This window comes from Struthio camelus, chromosome 20, assembly GCF_040807025.1.
Source record: "Struthio camelus isolate bStrCam1 chromosome 20, bStrCam1.hap1, whole genome shotgun sequence".
In the NCBI taxonomy this organism is placed as follows: domain Eukaryota; kingdom Metazoa; phylum Chordata; class Aves; order Struthioniformes; family Struthionidae; genus Struthio; species Struthio camelus.
In genome coordinates this window covers 7,898,149-7,916,190 of record NC_090961.1, presented here as the reverse complement: position 1 = coordinate 7,916,190, position 18,042 = coordinate 7,898,149, and the positions used below count along the sequence as shown (strand labels likewise).

Below are 18,042 nucleotides of genomic sequence, written 5' to 3'. Positions count from 1 at the left end.
CTTAGCTTAACCTGATTGCTGTTATCCTACCGGTATTTCTTAGAAGGTAAAAGTTCAGAGCCTATAAATGTTACTAGGATGCTTTTCAGCAATGATAGAGGTAGAGGCTGCCTGTCTTTCCTTCCTAGCTGGACTAGTCAGTGCCATGCCATCAGGTGCTTGGAGCAGATCACAGAGGCTGGAAAGAACAGATTTTGCCTGGGGTTGATTTGAAATGATGATAAAAGCACACGGAAATAGTGCGGTATCTATCCTGCCTTTGGGATTGTTATGTTTTTGTCCCACATTGGCTGCAGCAACCCAGATGGCACCGAATTCTGAGGTGTAATCAAATTGCTTTTTTCTTGATCCAGCATTGCTTGACTTATGCTGGGAGTCAGGTCCCTCCCCAGACATCTAAAGTCTATTGCTTCTCTGTCTTGATCCATTGTTATTTTGGTCTCTAGCGACACCCCAAGCACTAATGCTTTTGTTGAGAAAGGGCAAAACCAGTAGTTCTTTTGCTACTAACCCTAGTCTGTCTTAAACTTTGAGTCTTTCCCTTCCCTCCCTTTCCAGATGAAGAAATCATCAGTTCTGTTGTGAGCTTCTTCCTAGCTATGCTTTTAAGGCAGAAGGTCAGTCCTTTGCAATGCTGGTTTTCAGAGATCACTTGCTGCAGTGGTAGCATTCGGCTCGCTATTGTCTTTCCCAATTTGTCTGTTGGTACCACTCCAAGCAGATAAAAATTTGGAGCAATGCAAGAGCCTTAGGCCCTCCTAGAACCTCTTCTCTCCTTAGGCCTGTCTTAGACAGATGTATTCCCTGAGGATTGTCTCCTTCAAGACCAGCAGCTTAAGAACGAGAGGTCTTTTCTCCCTAGACATCAAACTTGTGCGTTCACTTTAAAGAAGCACAGAATTTTCTCTGTAGGAATTTTTCCTTCCCCAAAAGGAAATCATAGTATTTGAAAAACAGAGTTTAACTTTACAGGCTATTGTACTTTGTTTTTTCACTTCTCCTTGTCTTTGATGGGAGCTTTTGGGCTCCCCGTGTGCGCTCTGAGGCCTTCTAACCCCTCTCTCCTCACTCTCTGTTCAAGAATGTGCTTCCTCCATCTCTCTGGGCACTGCAGACTGACCTGACGCGCAGCGGTGACACAGACCCCCTTGGCCACCCTGGGGTCTCCAGCAAGGGGACTGGGGGCTGCAGAAGAGGGTGAAGGCTCTGGGATTCGAAGCATGTGCAGTGTGCTAGGAAGAGCTTTATCCTTGATTCAGTTTCTCTATGTGAGAAATGCCAGCACTGCTGTTTTGCAAGAGGCATTTTGTAACCCACTCTATCCCAAACGGAAGGAGAGAGAGGATCTCTTCGTTGCCTGCTTTGTGCGGGGGACTCAAACTGAGCCCGATCCTGTGCCCAGGGGAATGCACGGCTCCTGAATCCGGGAAGCTGAAGCATCTCTAGTGAGAGTGATCTAAGAGCGACTTCCTCCTTCCTCCCATCCTCATGAGGAGGAAGCAAACCCATCCTGCCTTCTCCTCTCTCTCTGCATCAGGGGACAGTGCCAGCCTCCTTCCCCAGTGCTAGGGGCACTGGGCTGCTGCTGGAGGCCGCAGAGATGGCAGCCCGTGTGTTTGCTCCGGGCTGGCCCCCGTTCAGCCACTTCCTTCCTTCACAGCTACAGCCGCCCCCAGGGACCAGCCTGGCTTCCCAGCTGCCTCCGCGTGCCCTGCAGGTGTTTGGGCTCACTGTGTAAAAGAGGCTGAAGAGCAGAATTAGATGCAACTAAAGCCTCTTGCTCTCCTAATTAACTGTGTGGGCAAAGCTTTAAGTAAACGTGTTTCCACAAGAAGCCTTTATGCTGGGAGGTATGAAAAGGGCATCTGTTAATGCAGCCACAGCTCAGCACTCACGGTGTGGCTGCGGCCCCGTGACTGCCTGCTAGAGAGGTATTCGTTCAGCAAAGCTTTCCCTGTTTATTTACACGTTACAGGCAAGGTTGGTGCGCCATATCACTAACTCCCTTCATGGGGAGAAAGCAATTAAAGCCTGTTTAAATGTAGTCCATTGAAGGCTTTCTTTTATATATGCATATGCAGACACAGAGAAAACACGAACTCTGACGTCCTTCTGTGTTGCAGTTCTTTGTATGAGTCCTGATACATCATACCATGCTGCCTTCTCTCTGCAGCAAATGGCCAAGATGCGGAGGCTTCTCTATGTCCTTTCCTCCTTGTTTCTCCTCTTTTCTGCCCATCAGTCTTAGATGTCAGAGCTGGGTTAGAATTCAAATGCCTTGAGTGTTGCCTTCTTTGCTGTTTGCTTCTGTCTTAACGCACCCTCAAACTCCCTCCTGAGACTGAGGGAATACCATGGTGAATTCTTTGAGGAGATGAGCAACTTTAGCAGGAATAAATGCACTCCAGGATTGTCTTAAGATGGCTCAATAGCTTAGTTTTGCAAATAGTGGAAGAGGGACATTTGTCTATTCAAAAGTTAGAGAGAACATAAGAAAAATTTTCAGGTGCTACAGCAGCTTCAGAGTTTGCAGCTGATTTCTTAATTAATTTGCCATTATTTTACCATCAGCTTACTAGCTGAATTCCTTATCTATTCTTGAAGTTGACCCATGCTCCTTGTTTTGGAGTCTGACTGTACTCCCCTGATGCCTGTAGGTCTCTGTGGAAGCAGGACCAGGATGCTCACATGTTCTCGTGGCATTGCACACTTTGAACAGGTGCCATAGTATGTGTGTCTGGGCACAGCAGCACTGCAGGGCTGGGTGAGCTGATTGTTGGGGATGATGTCCCTGGTTGCTAGTCACAGAGCACTTTGGAGACTCTTCTTTGCAGTGAGAACAGGATGCAGACTGAAGCTGCTCTTCTTCCCCCACATGGCTGTGAGCATACGCTCTGTGCCTTTTTACTTAGAAGCTGTTTACACATTAAAAACTTCTTGACTAGTGCCAGGACTGAAGGCAGTGGTACAGCTCCCATTAACTGAGGGATACTGAGGGATCTGCTAGGAGAGGAATTTCATACCACATATAGGTATCTGTTAGTTTTGCACCTAATGACTAATAATTTTCTTCCTCTTACTAGGGTGACATGGGCTCTGTTGGACCTATAGGCTATCCAGGACCAAAAGGCTTAAAGGTGAGAGAATAAGAGAGCCTTGCAAGCTCTTGTTTGGCCACAGCAGGACTGAAGATTGTTCTGTTCCTTGCTTGGGTGACAGTGACTGTCAGAGGGAAAGGGCGGGCAGCAATCGCATTTGTACATTGACCCAGGCAAAGGACTATTGAATGCAACATCCCACTGGTGGTCTGCAGTAGGTGTAAGTTACTGGAGAAAGCCAGAGGCATTTTTCCTATGCAATTCCAGACCCCGCTGAAGAACGTGCGATGGAGTGTGCTTCAGGAGAAGCCTGGCCTTCGGCTTCGGGGCTATGCCAGGTGGATGTGGGTGCTGGGGGTTTGAGTTGCCAACCCCATCAGTGATGTCGATATCATGGACCTGAGGGAAGTTTTCAGGATGGTTCAGTCTCACTGTGGACTTCCTTTTGTTTCAGGGGCTGATGGGAAACCCTGGAGAACATGGACTGAAAGGTGATAAGGTGATCTGAATACTCCCTTATTGCACTGTGTTTTAATTTTGCATGTGAAATCCCCTTTCTAGCTTCTCTTTCTTATTCAGCATCATGTTACTGGTTTCACTCTGGCTGTCTCTCTGCTCCCCTCTTTCCACCCTCCCTTCTTTCTTGATACTCCTATTTTGATTTGCCTCTCTAATTTTACAGTGTCTCCCCCTGACCTTTTCCACAGACCTCTAGCGTAGGTCTGGTTTGCTCAGCTCCTCTTTGGAGCTTCTGTCTTTCACCAATGATGACAGTATGCTGTAGGACTGACTGATGTTTCACTGCGCTTTTACGTTTTTATACTAGTTACGTGGTGGGGTGGGGAGGATGATGAAGATTTAACGATGCTGACAGTCAGTTTGCATTAATGCATTTGGGAGAAACGCATGATATGACAAAGAAGCACAGCCCACCAGATCAGAAAAAGCAGCTGGATCTCTGGGGAAGCTGTTTTGTGCTAGGTACCTTTGCTCCTGTTCGAAGGGCTCGCTTCAGTTCATCTTCCGGCCAAGAGGAAATTGCCTTATACTGAATTGATAGAAATCACTTTAAAAAAGAAAAAAAAAAGAGGGGAATTAATTGCAATGTTTTAGTGCTGCCAGCACAAAAACACCCAACTTGAGTTAAAACAGCATGAATCTGCATGTATAAATGTCTCACTGTCGTAAGAAACATCTTCCTACAGATATTCAGTTGTAGGATCTGTTTACCCTGAAAAAGCAGGGGGTGCAATCATTTATTGTTAGCTCTGACTGCTCAGGAGGGCAACACAAAGCGACCATTAATTATGATGTTGCGTTCTCTCATTAGATATTTGCTTTTAAAGAACGATTTACCAGCCTAAAAACTGCACTGGAGGAAGTATTGTCAAGCCAGATATTTCTGGTCTCCATACGTTATTAGCAGCTCTTTGCCAGTGGTTTGATCTCTGCAGTTTCCATTTCTCCCCTGTGCCACACTTTCAGTTTTGTTGAGAGGAAGGACAGAGTATGTTTGGGTAGGAGAATGGTGGCTCAACTGCAGAATTATGTGTCTCCCCCACCCCACCCCAGAAGTCTCATGCTCAGTCTTGCAGCCCCTCTCTGGGTGTGCAGGAACGCTTTTTCTCCCTCCCTGGGTACCTATCCCAGTATATTCTCCTTGGACAGGACAGACTCCCTTGCTGGCTTTCATTACAGCCTTTTCCTGATCCGAGACTGACAAAACATCCCTCTTCCTCAAGCCTGCTCTGTCCCTAATGCATTGACTTTCCATTCGTATATCCTGGGATGCTATCAAACAGTCAGATGAGACCAGTGATGATATCACAGCCAGAGAGAGCTTCCAAACAGCTTGGGTATATCCTTTCCAGCAGTCCAACAGCCAAAGGGCTGGGAAATACAAGATGGAGGAAAATCAGACCTACTTAGACACTGACAGCCGCAACTGTCATCTGCTCAGGTAAATGCACGCAGCTGACATTGCACTGAGGACAGCTTTTAGCCAAAGCATTCAAGTTTGCTGCGCTTGTTTGCATGAGTATAGACACAGTTTATCAGCTCTCCCTACATTTGGCAGAGGATTTGGCCTGGTATAGCTTTGTGAATTTTTTTCAGTTACTTGATTTTCTGATTTTTGGTCTTGCTGTAGAGCTAGTTGGCCCAGTTTATAATACGTCCCTTCTCCTACTGATCAAAAGATTGTTGCGTTCATTTACTCCCATGTTTCTTTAGTGAATTGCACCTTTCAGACTCTTAAGTTTTTCTTACTCTATTTGGGCATCATGAGCAAAAGCACTCATCCCCTCTTACAGCTTGTTTACATTTGTGCTTTTGTTGTTTATGCTCTGGTACCACTGAGAAATTTAAATGATACCTGGTCTTGTTGCATTTGCTTAGTTTGTAGCAAGGGAAAGACTCTGCCTTCAAAGAGCGTGTGGTCTAAATGTACATGGGGTAGGAGGAAGGGAGGATTTCTGCCCTTCATGTTACGTGAGGGCTGTTGAGTCACAGAAGAAACCCAGGAGGGTGCTGCTGGAGGTGGGAAGTACGCCCTGGCCTCTCTGACCCTGTCCTTGCTGGAATCATCTTTCCTCTTGCCTTCTGCCTTATTTCGGTGAAAATATTCTCCATCTCAGCCTTTATTAAGAGGTTGCATCATAAATCTTTCTTTGCCCCACCTTATTTTTGCCATATGCTCTTTTGGTCTTAGAAATACCTGACCTAAGGAAGTACCTCATGCAGGAAAAGAGGGCAGGACCTCTGTGTTCATTTAGTGCCCTGTGGGGCCTGGGTCACCCTTCCTGGGCCACAGGAAGGACCCTGCTTAGAGCAGAGGGACTGACTTGGATGAAAGGCTCCATTCTGTGATCTCTCACCAGTCGTGTCACTGTTCACTTTTGCTGCTATTGCTATTTTTAGTTAGTGATATCTTATTTAAAGGTTTTCTTTGATTGCTTACTATGCTTTTCCTGTCCATTAGATTTTAACTTCATTATAACCTTCCATCATCTTCTTCAGTCCAAACTTCAGTCTTATTGCTATGGCCAGAAACATAAGCAACCTCTCTGAACCTTGTATTTATTCTCTATGTCTGTTGGTCTGAAAGTTTGCCTTCTGCCATTCTTGAAACATTGCCAGACTGCAATTGTGTGCAGTCTGCCTCTGCAAAGATCCTTATTCATACCTTGGTCACCTTCCAAGTAACACAGTGCTCCTCTCAGCTAGTATCGAGGATGCAGTTACCAGGATGAACTTAGCAGACTGGTTAGAGATGCCGATTCAACCACCAGAAGCCTTTTCCTCGCACGTCAGTGTGTCTTGGTTCAAACACACGCCTCCGTCTGTACCGCGTTGAACATACGAGCTCCCTGAGTTCCCTTAGAAGAGCACGTTATTTCGTCCAGAATTCCACGCTGGCGCTGCTTTGCTACAGCACGTTCACTAGGGATGTGGCAGGAAACGGAAGAGTTGATGCCCTACCAAATCGAGCAGGTGCCCGTAAGTAGAAAGTGATGTTGGACTCTGGGAATCTTATTTACACTCCTGCTTCTGAACTAGGGTCAAAAAACAGTTAAAGATGCATGATTTTCATGCAAGGGATTGATCAACCATCTGCCAACTGCCTAAGCCTCTTTTCTAAGACGTTAACTGGGCACCCCAGATTGCTAGTCCAACTCTAAAAGACCTGAGCCGTAAGCCAAGTATATTAAACGTAAAATGGGAATGAATCCAGTTACCAGCAAGCACAGACAATGCCCAGGCTCTGTCGAAGGTAGCTGTCAGCCTTACAAAACATGCCCAGCCCCCAATCAACACTTTAAAAGAGAGAGTCCTGGACTACTGAAGGCTGAATCTTGTATGACGATTCAGGTGGATTCTTTGGAAAGCACTTTCCAAGAAAGCTGTTTAGAAACAGAGTCTCCGTTACAAGGCCAGAGGAGAGGGAGGGGATGACTGCACCAGCTCTCCCCTCTTCTGCTCCACCCCAGTTTTCAGGAAGCTGGTGAAAGTGGAGTTAAACTTCAAATTAAAAAAAAAAAAAAAAGCCCCAGACATTTGGCAGCATCCAAAGTGCTGGATCAGCAGGGGTGGAGAGCGGCAAACCTCACTGTTCTGTGCTGACAGTAATCAGTAACCTTTTGTAATTAGTAACTCAAGGCAGCCTCGAGGGGCCTAACCCGTTCCATCTGCCGCCGCTTGCTGACTAGCACAGGTCTGAGCAGCAGTCAGGGTTTTGAGTGTCCCACATCCTGCCCAGCAAGGGAGGGACTCTCCCCTCCTGTCAGAGTCTGCAGAACTCGGCCTCTTCTGCACACCCATGTGCTTTGCGATGTTACTTCCCCGGTATTGCCGAGCAGGGCTGAGGGAGCATCCGTAGGTGCTGGCGACACAAGCTACCTGGAGCACAAGCTGTACAAACTTGCGACTGGCCTGCCCTCTTTGCTCCGGGTTGATGTTCACAGTGGCTTTCTGAGATGTTCTGATGAAGCTTTAATTGCAAGTGTGCAATGTCATGTTAAACCCATCTGTCTGGGTCGCAGTCCAAGCGTGTGGCCTTGTGCATCTTTGTCTCCTTGTAGCTGAGGAAAACTCCCTTCATCCAGAAGCTGTCAAATCAGATGCAGCTAAAATGTAAGCGTGGTGAAGGGGTGGCTAGATGGTGCATGTGGTTTGCAGGCACGTAACTGAGGCTTGCCACCTAGATCCATCTGGAAAAGGGTCCTCGAGAAAATAGGTTGTTCTTTTACTTCCATTTGTATGTTTTTGTGGAGGTGGGGAGTGTGCAGAGAGAGATGCGTCTTCTCTTACAAGGAGATGTTGAATCACCGTATAACCCTGGCTGAAATAAACAGGGATCTTGAGAAGACCACATGATGTGATGAGTACAGAGGAAAGGTGAAGGAGGTCGAAATCCTAGCTACTCATTCGTAGAAAGGAGTTCTGTCAATCAGAATCTGTAACTTGTGAAGGACCAGCTCATTAAAATACCTTGAGCAGATTTGCAGCATTAGCTCCTCTTAGGATGCTAAGCAGAAAATCTTGGGGAGAGTTGTCCAATTGAGAGCAAAATGCGACTTCTGCGTGGAGACCTGCCCTGGGTCCCCCACACACTGAACTCGCATCACACTTGCAGATCTTTTGCTTCCCTCCTAGCGCCCTTTCTGTGCAGTGTTGTGTTAAGAGCAGCCTCAGCATCTCTGAAGCTGCTGTTTCTTTTTATCGGTAAAACATGACACGTATGCAATATCCCATGTGCAGGTCAGGTTTGGAGTTACGAATTGTATGTTCCTCCCCTCTCCGTGAGCAGGATCCTTCCAGCCCTTTTTCCTCATGTCAGCGTCACTTCTTTATTAATAATAAACTCTCCTCACCTCTTTCTTCCTTACCGTGTTCCTCACACTAGGGACAGACAGCCTGAGTCACAGTGTCAGATTTAGTGTGCTCCAGGCAGTTAAAAGTGGATACTGTAGTCCTCAGCTTTGGTTTCAGATATTAATAGTTAAAGTTGGCCATTGCAGATGGATCATTCATGCCTTGATATTTTTCTGTGTTATTGCAATAGCATGTGAACGTCTTGCACGGAGCCCAGCTACAGATAAGAGCTGTGTTTTGTCTTTTCTGCTTCCTTCTTACCCTTTCCAATGCCCATTTCTCAGAGTTGTTTGAAAACTGGTTTCTCTGCCGCACAGTCTCTGTCCTGTTTTGCTTAAAGGCCAGTGGTAAAGTTTTGCTCTTGCCTTTTGCTATGCTCAGGAAAGTTCTTTTTTATAGTAGACATTCTTAACATCCAAGTATTTCTTCTAAAGCACTGTTTCAGTGGCCGCTTATATTGTCCAGGTAGAAAACTGCTAAAAGAAAAATCTTTTTTTTTTTTTTTTGAACCTCAGTATAGATGATAAAGACCAGGAGTGTTCACAACAAACCTCTTGCCCTCAAGCAAAGATATGTTGTTGCTGGTTTCTGGCAGGAGTCAGAATCAGAGCCGAGCCGCTTGCTGATTTAAGTGTTTTAAGCCTGGACTAGATAAAAGAAGTGAAAAAAGTTAGAGATGAAAACAATCCAGCAATGGCTGGAGAATGAGCTGGGTCAAACAGTAGTTTTTGCCATCTCTATTGTATCTAATACTTGGGGTTCATCCGAATTGAAGCTGTGTAAATAGCCGATTTTTTCCATTTGCTTACATTGCCAAGAAAAGGTGGGGGGGGGGGGGGAGGGAAGTTGTTAAGAGGAAGCAAAGTGTTGGTTGTTTGACTCAAATTAAAATACTTTAGATTTAAAAAAAAATTGAATAAAATTCATTTAACTTTTTTTCTGAGAGCAACATTTCATTTTTGCTATTTAAAAAAAATCTTGTTTTGAAGATGGTTCAGTGAAATGTTCTGGGAACGTTTACCAAAACACTTAAGCAAATATAGCATGAACCCATGAAATGTTTCCAGCATTGAATCTGCCTAGCTCTTAATTATTTTTCTTCTGGAAAAGCTGTGTCCAAAAAGTCTTTTCCAACTCAAGACTTAGGCGTTCACAATTTGATTATCCCCTGCATGTTACTGCAGTAGCTGTAATAATTTAAACTCTGATAACAAGTTGGTCGTTTTTGCATGAGTAGAAGTAGACTTCCTCTCTCATGTCTTTGTAGACTTTGGCTCTGTAGCAGGAGTCCATATGTCTTCCATGTGGAGTATGTTTAGACATATAGTTCCTTGCATTTGTATAGCTTGTTCCCTTACAGGCAAGCCAAGTCGAGATGCACTCGCTGTGCATGGGACAGAGTTCCTCTAATAGTTATTTCTGTTGGGTCTTGTCAGCGTACCAAGTTTTTATAGTCGTTCCTCCTCTGACTTCCCAAGTAGAGAGATTTTCTTTTCTCTGCCCCATCCTTGAACTCACCCTTTGTTAAAGTAAATCACTGAATAACTGAGGTTGGAAGGGACCTCAGGAGGTCGTCTGGTCCAACACCCTGCTCCAAGCAGGGCTATTGGGCAATGCCAGATAACCTACATTTCCTAAAAATCCTTTGGGGAAACTTATTTCTACCCAGGAAGTCAGAATCTGTTAGAACGGTCCAAAAAGGGGGAAAGAGTGCTCAGTTAGGAAAAGAGGTCAATCACAGTCAGTTCAAAGATGGGTCCCCTGTCCCAATGAACGGCAGCCTACCCTGCCCTGGGAATCACATCCTAGATCCTGGCAGTGGGCTGGGACTGAAGCACTGCTATAGGTTACGCTTTTTTTCTCATGGAAGGGGATTGGTCTTTGATTCCAGCATTAGGATATGCTCGCAGGAGCCCTGGGTATCATTTTCTATCCTATGGAGCTTCACAGAGAAAAGGTCCATTCATCAAAGACCAAGCTAGCTCTTTTGTTCAACTGTATTTTAACACTCTGCCACCTTCATGGCTGCAGTTAGTTAGCCACAAGAAGGTGGCCTCCCTTCTCGTGGCTTCCATATAAGCACGAAGCTTGGGAATTCGTATTTTGCCCTCCCTGCAGTTTCATTTCTCAGTTTAGAATCAGTGGTGGAGAATACGTGCTTTGTTCAGGATTACCGTTGCAGTCAATATGACCTTCAGCTTGCCACCAGTTCTGGTTTAAAAGGAGCTAGTGATAAGATTTTTGCTGTGCAATGCACCATCTAGCATCTACCTGGGCAGTTTGGCCATTGCTGTTTTAACTCTGTTTGGTGATGTGTATCCAGGGTGAGCAGGGAGGAGCAGGTGTTCCAGGAGATATCGGCTTCCAAGGAGACAAGGTAATTGTTTTTCTTTCCTCCATCATTTTTTCCCCTCGGTAGGTAGTATTGCTGCCAGCTTTCTCAGCTCATCTTTGAGCCGTTAGCCATAATGAACGGCTTTCCTCCTGCCCATAAAGAGCTGGAACTACCTGCATGCTGCAGCCAGGCTCCTTCTGTTCATGTAGTTCTCGTTTAGGGTATTCAGGGCCTTCCTAAAATTCACGTCAATATATTGATTTTGTTGTGATTCTTAATAAACACAGTTCTACCAGGGAAAATCTGGGGCTTTCCATAAGAAGGGCCATATCTTCGTGCAGAAGGGAAAGGGTTGGAATGGGACGGGGGTGGTAGGAACGTGTGTGGTCCAGCAGACTCAGTGAATTTGTCTGCTCAGGGCAGCAACTTAGATCCGTACCGAGTAAAGCACTTAACACGGGACATAACTTCTAAGCAGACTGGTCCCCTGTGACTACAATACGATACCGACTTCAGCTGACTAATGCTGTACTTAGCACTACGCCGGGGCCTGGATGGCCCCGAGCCACAGCTAACTGCAACAGTTCATGTGTTCCTTGGGGCTAAATGCAGCTCCGACTTTAGCACAAACAGCTCACCGGCACTAATGCAATTGTCCCGGCTCCTCACAGGGGCTGAGCTCAGTCCTCAGAAACTGCTCCTCTCTCCTGCAGAAACTGGGGCTGGAGCCTGGGGAATTGGTGTTTTTTGATGCTTCGTTGTGTTTTCTGAAAAATTGTCTCTCTCTTTCTCAGGGCAGCCAGGGTTTACCTGGGGTCCCTGGGGCACGAGGGAAACCAGGCCCCCTGGTAAGTAACCAAACATCCTTTGCTGCTTAATCTCCCTAAAGGTTCAGTGCCCAGCTGGAAAGACAGCTCAGCAGGGGTGTGCTATTCTAAACAGAAAAGCCGATAGCGAGAAGCCAGCTCACTTTTCTCCATGCTTTCTGATTTCTGCAGGGAAAAGTTGGTGACAAGGGTCCAGTCGGGTTTCCAGGACCACCAGGCCCTGAGGTATGTCCCACCACCTCCTTCTTAAATCTTACCTTTCTTTGGTAACTTCTGCAGCATCCTTTCTTTTGCAAACCCACATGATATATCCCCTCTCCCCTCCTGTTTTACCTCTGCAGCAGTTACTCAATGTCTGCAGTTTGCTGCCCTGCTGAGAATCAGCTTTTTGTTGAACACCCATGTGATGTTTTAGAGGCCCTTAGAGATGCCCATTTCCTTTCCCTGTTGTTTTTTAGTACTCAGACTGTATACTGAGGGCTTCAGTGAGAAGATGTATGCCTATAGCAAGCACTAATTCTTAGGGAACAGCAAGAGCCAAAGGCTGCCTCCTGCATGGGCACCCAGCCTGGCAGAGGGAGAGGGCGGCTGGCACCACTGCCACTGACCATGACACCTGAGCAAGCCATCTCTGAGCTCCCTGATATACTTACTGACCCAAAAGTGGTGTGCTCTGGGGTCAGAGCCTGCTTTTGGACAACAGCACACAAGGGCTCCAGGAATGCCCAGGCAGAAATGAGCTTTGCTGTGTTGTGGGATTTTCTCTTATTTAATCAAGGCCCACTTCTGTTCAAACTGGGAGATGGGGCAAACTTTCCATCTTATACCCTCTGACCACCCCGCACTCTGAAGTCCTGATCTCCAGCTGCTGTTCCAAGCACTTTTCTTCCCAGTCTGCTATGTGCAAGTCCCATATATAATAGCTTGTTCTGTTCTTGCTTAGAAAGATCAGTCCCCAAAGATTGTTTCTACCCCAGCAAGCAGCATGTCCCAACCAATTACCGCTCTCCATCTTTTATTTTAACATCTTGGCAATAACTCACTGCAAAGCAGAATATCCTATCATTTTGCAGAGGGGAGATCTAAAGCCTAAAAAAGTAAAGGAAGCTGCCTAAAGATGTGAGAAAAACCAGTGAAGAATTGGCGTAGAGCCCCAGACTGTCTCCCAGCCACTGGACAGTCTCTGCGGACACAGGTCTCGCTACTCGCCGTGTTGTTCTCTGGCCCTTTGGGGTTTTCAGCTCCTTTCCCAGGGCTGAGCTTTCACATCCTGAACCTTGCAGTTCGTTTCCCACCTACCCTCCTCTTTTTGGCCTAGGGCTTCACTCCTCTCCTAGGGTATAGTAGTATATGAGAGGCAGTGAGGTGGGGAGGAACATTCTGGGCATGAGGTATTCCTGGTTTCTCCTTCCGCTATCTGTCATAGAGACCCTGGAGCATTCTCCCCCCGCAAAAATACCCTTTCAAGTAGAAAATGACCCTTACTGCCCTTACCAAAAAATCTGTTACAATGACACCTTCAACCCAGGATCAGCTTCCCCCAGGATATTGCACTTTTCCTCCCTCATAAGTGACCAAACAATGTATGTAAGGTGCTGGAGAGCCACTTTGAGCACTGGCTGATGGTCTGTTTTCCCTTCATCAGTGTTCTGGTATTTTGCTAGGTCTGGAAGGGCTCTCTGTCGAGCGCTGTCACTTAGCAGTCTTTGCTCTTTGTAGCTGTTGGAAACATTCACAGATTCCTTTTTTTCCTCTGTGAATGGGTGGTGGGTGGAAAGGAGTCACTGCCTGGTTGAAGATGGCAGCTGATGAGCATGTCAGCACCTTGCCTAATTCCTCACCGGCTTCCCTTTGTCGCCAAGGCGTGCAGTTCATTCCTCAGAGCAGTGAGTTTATGCACTGACTCACAAGGATTAATTAAAACCTGAATTGCCATTTTGTGTGATGACAGGAAAGGCCCCCACAACAATAAATCTGCTCAGAAGATGGACCTGACGGGAACTGCTGGGAAAGGCTGCTCTCAGATCAAACCGATAGCGCTGTTCCCGTTGTGTTGTTCAGTTCCCTCTCGATGCTTCGCAGTGGCCCACACACAGACGCTGCCAGCACAGGACAAATGTCTCAGCACTTAGCCTTTATTTAAAGCCCTCTCATGTCCTCTGAAGCTGGCTGAAAAAGTCGAAGTCCTGTGCACTCCAACCATTTCTCTCTCCCTCTCTCTCTCTCTCTCAATTTTTTTTTTTTAGGGCTTTCCAGGAGACATTGGCCCACCAGGAGAAAATGGCCCTGAAGGCCTAAAGGTGAGTAGAGCAAAAACTGAAACTCTGTATGGGATGGGAACCAGCCAGGGAAAACAAAGCAGTGGGAAGGGGAGAGAGAAAAAGCCCTGGAGATTCCTGAGGATTGTCCTGGCCAGCATTTCAGCTTGGTCTGTTTGGCTTGAGGTCCCTCCAAGAGTGGGATTTTCTTTTTTTCAATTTTTTTCTCTAACAAAATTGACATTGGATGGTGTTCCATGGCTGTGAAAGAGACTTTCTCATTTTAATGGCCCTTCTGAGCTTATGTTTCTATTTTCTGAGTATCTTTTCCTCTGGCTCTTTCTCAGGGGAAGCCGGGAGCACGAGGTTTACCTGGGCCGAGAGGACTGCCTGGACAAGAGGTGAGTGTCCTCAGGGCTCTTAGGACCAAAAGCAGATCTAACTAGAATAATTATGGATAATGGATAATGATGGATTTTGAAGATTAATCCCTACTGAAATGGTGCCTGCAGAAGAGGAGCTTCCACTAAGTTGCAGTCCCATGATATCTGCTTCCAGTAACTGTTGACCCAAAACCCTGCACTGACTTTTCTTTTAAAGCCTCTTCCCCCGCACCCACACACACCCTGAATGCATGGTAATACCCCTTTCCCTGCACATCCCTTTGCACAGACGTGCCCTGACCTGGCTTTTGCTTTCTGCTCCTTTAAAATGTTTCTTCTTTCAACTGTGAGACCTTCAAACTGTGATGTCTCACACAGAGCAATATCCTTTTTGTAAAAGAAGTGCATAAATGGAAATTGCTGTTCTGCAAAGATTTGTTTGCCCAGCATCTCAGTGTTTACAGTTTTCACCTTTAGATGCATACCAAAACTTGAAGTTTCATTCCACTCACGGTCTCTACAAAGCAACAGCTGTCATTGAATTAATTGTCCTGGAGCTGTGAATACTTTATAGCAGCAGCAGAGAAGGCCTGAGCACCTTCGTCTTTATCTTGTTGTAAATCTAGTGACTTCAGTGAAGTTTCTTCTCATTTAGGCCAGTGTAAGTTGTTTCTCAAGAGTCATAAGGTGCTGTGCAAATAATATTGAGTGCACACATGGACAAGAGCACTGTCTAATAGCAATAGTAATCCTTAATGTTTTCTGTGAATTCTTTTGTTTGCTCTCTAAATAGGATTAATGCAGATTAGCTCATTTATTTGCACTGAAATTAGGGAAAAAATATTCTAGGCATTTTACAAAGAGGGAGTCAAAGCCTTGCATTCCATTTACAGGCCCGCATGACCAAGCTGCCTTTAACTTACTCTAGTTGGCTAGTTTAGCAGTAAGAGTTGAATGGACTATACTGCTATACCTTCACTGCTGCTGTTAACCGGAGTGGCTGAGTCAAGGCTGTGAATTACACCTTCTTGAAGAACGTGGACATGTTTTGGGTGGTTTATCTGAGCCCATATAGTGGGTTCCTGTTCAAAACATTGCTATATTTTGAACACATTGACTTCCAGTACTGTCTTCAGCCCACTAGCTCATGGCATTTCATTGCCACCACTGACCACCTAACCCAGAGCAGCTAGAACTGTGGCTGCCAAGGGTACTTAATTTCTCTCTTGGTGGTAGGTTTTAGACATTTGAGATGATTTGGGGGTAGCTTAACTGAAGATCTCCTGGAAACTGTAGGTCTGATCCTATCATATTAAAAATTGCTGTATAGCCAAGGGAGAGGACCCAGTCCAACTGCTGTGTGAGATTTTGGGATATCTCCGTCCTGCAGCATGCCTGGTTCCATTTGAAAGCAAAAGGAAAACTTGATACAGTTGCCAAATGTTCCATGGGAATTTTACAACACCCTTTTTGTGGGGGTTAAAAATAAAAAAAGGCACACAGAGCTCTGCAGCGTTTGCATCCTCTGTCAAATCAAACAAAGCAGAATCCCATGAGCATGTCAAGTGCATCCCTGGGCCAAACCCAGCCCTTGATAAGCCCACCCAACTGGTGTTGGCTTCAGTAGAATTTCATGTGGCCTATACTGGCAGGACTCAGCTTTGGGGTTTATTCCTGAGGTGAAGAAGGAAGATGAGGAGCCTCAGGGAGTACCCAAAGGAGCATTTTGCTGAGCCTGCCCTACAATTTGGAAGGACTCAGTTATTAAGATGTGACAGCTGAGCGCACAGCGTGTGTTCACCTGCTGGCCAGACCGCAGACCTTCCATTTTTGCTGTGTTGTGAGTCTGAACTTTGTCACTATTTTGCCCTTTATTTTAATTTCTTTTCACCTCAGGGAGATGAAGGACCCTTAGGACCACCAGGAGTCCCTGGTCCAGAGGTAGGTTTCACTCATTTTAAGTGGTTTGATCTATTACTGGCAACTCCACTGACCTTGCAAAAGAATTAAAATAACATAAAGCCTCAAACCTTCTGGTTTGGAAAGAGATCTCCCCTGCTAAGATGTATTGTTTTGTCCAGGGCTCGGTCCAACTGCTTGATAAAGGATAGCTGAGAGTCAAGGAAGAGTCTTCACCAGGGTGTTGAGCGGGACTGTGGTTTTATAACGTGCTAATGTTGAGCAGGTAGAAGACCTTGATTAAAAGTCTCAGACCCCGAAGAACCGTATAACTTTTGAATAGTTCATACTCAAGATAAGGCACTTTGGCTGGAAACCGTCTCTGTAACTAGCCCCAATATTTAGTTCGTTGATTTATAGTGTCTTTTCAGTGAGAACAGGAAAATACCGATTTGAAGGGAGGAAAAGCAAGAAAAAAGACAGGACTGTGAATCAGAGTCCTTTCTGTCTCTGCATCGCTTAGAACATAGTGACGTATCACAGAAACACGGTGAGGAGAAGCAAAAGGAATGTTACTGCATCTACGAGCTTGCCAGCTCGGGGTTTTATGGTGGTTATGTACATAATTACCATTGTAAGATAGTAAAATATCTTGCAATTTGGTAATTGTGACAAGAGCTTCTAAATGGATCAGGAAGGATATATTTTATCTTGCATTGCCTCGCTATGTTTCAGTGGGTGCTTTTATTGCTTTCTGGAGAAGCATGACAAGTCCAGTTACTTCAGTGCCTGGACCAACACCGGAAATATCCTTCCAACCAGAGGGAATATGGACTTTTTGGTCTGCAGGTTTCCTCTTGCTTTGCTCAGCAGTAGGTGTGAATGTCAGCCTGGCTTCCTCCTACTGCAGGGACACTCCTCTTCCCCAGTCCTCTCTGGATGCCAGGGATGGAGCCCATAAAGAGCTCACATGGCTCAGTCTCAGCCCTCACTAGCAAAGCATCAACTTCAGATACTCAGGTTGCTGGTGTCCTTACTGGCATAGCTACAAGAAAGCTACTGTAAGTAGAAGAAATTGGGCTGAATGCAGCATATAATTATCTAGAGGGCAGCGACAAAGCCCTTGACTTGGTTGATTATAGTCTGTGCATAATGTTACTGATGCAATACTTAAGTAATGGAATCTCGTTGGAAGGGCAGAAATGGGCTTATCCTTGCAGTAGCTGTCTAGACACGTTCCCCATGGATCAAACTGAGTGCTACTTGAGAAACAGTGCTTTCCTCTTGGATTGCCTCGGCATCGGTGAGGATTGCTCCACCTTTAGTGCCCTGGATTCACTGGGAGTGTTGCTTGAAAGCAGCACCTTGTTATATGGATTTACAGACACACTGCCGTGAACAAGGGCAGCTGCAACAGTTATTACTTAATTCTTATAATTATTGTTCTGTGTATTTCAGGGTCGACCTGGCCGGAAAGGGTTTCCAGGAAGACCTGGTCCTGATGGTCCAAAGGTGAGGAAAGGGTTTGTTCATGATGAGAGAAGTAGTTGGTGGAAGGCAGAAGAGGGAAAGGGAAGCCTCTTTTCTCAGCTTTAACATACTCTGAGCCTACGGTGTTCGACAGAACAGGGGCTACTGAGGATTTCTCTGAATTCTGAGGTCTTGGCCCCTGCTTGGTTTCTTCAGCAAAAAGAATGACAGGGCAATTCTTTTAAGCCATGTGCTTTATTATAAACAAGTGTGTTGCCTCCTTTGATATTAACCACCCCCCCATCATCTCATCTTTTTTTCCATTGCTTCTCCACGGTTTTGTTCTAAAACAATGCACATCATTCCTATCTTTGCTGCCTAATTAGCAGCAGGAGCCAT

The 18,042-nt window shown here is 45.8% G+C and overlaps 1 protein-coding gene across 3 annotated transcripts in view; it reads left to right on the top strand.

Moving 5' to 3' along the window:
* The window catches only part of COL27A1 (collagen type XXVII alpha 1 chain), a 167,247-nt gene that overhangs the window by 74,655 nt on the left and 74,550 nt on the right, over window positions 1–18,042 (top strand). For all 3 annotated transcript variants that reach the window (XM_009666966.2, XM_009666965.2, XM_009666964.2), the window contains exons 15-23: window positions 3,084–3,137; window positions 3,553–3,597; window positions 10,795–10,848; window positions 11,601–11,654; window positions 11,805–11,858; window positions 13,880–13,933; window positions 14,239–14,292; window positions 16,171–16,215; window positions 17,632–17,685. In XM_009666966.2, the coding sequence (XP_009665261.2) occupies window positions 3,084–3,137; window positions 3,553–3,597; window positions 10,795–10,848; window positions 11,601–11,654; window positions 11,805–11,858; window positions 13,880–13,933; window positions 14,239–14,292; window positions 16,171–16,215; window positions 17,632–17,685 (468 nt within the window). The remainder of the gene's footprint in view (window positions 1–3,083; window positions 3,138–3,552; window positions 3,598–10,794; window positions 10,849–11,600; window positions 11,655–11,804; window positions 11,859–13,879; window positions 13,934–14,238; window positions 14,293–16,170; window positions 16,216–17,631; window positions 17,686–18,042) is intronic.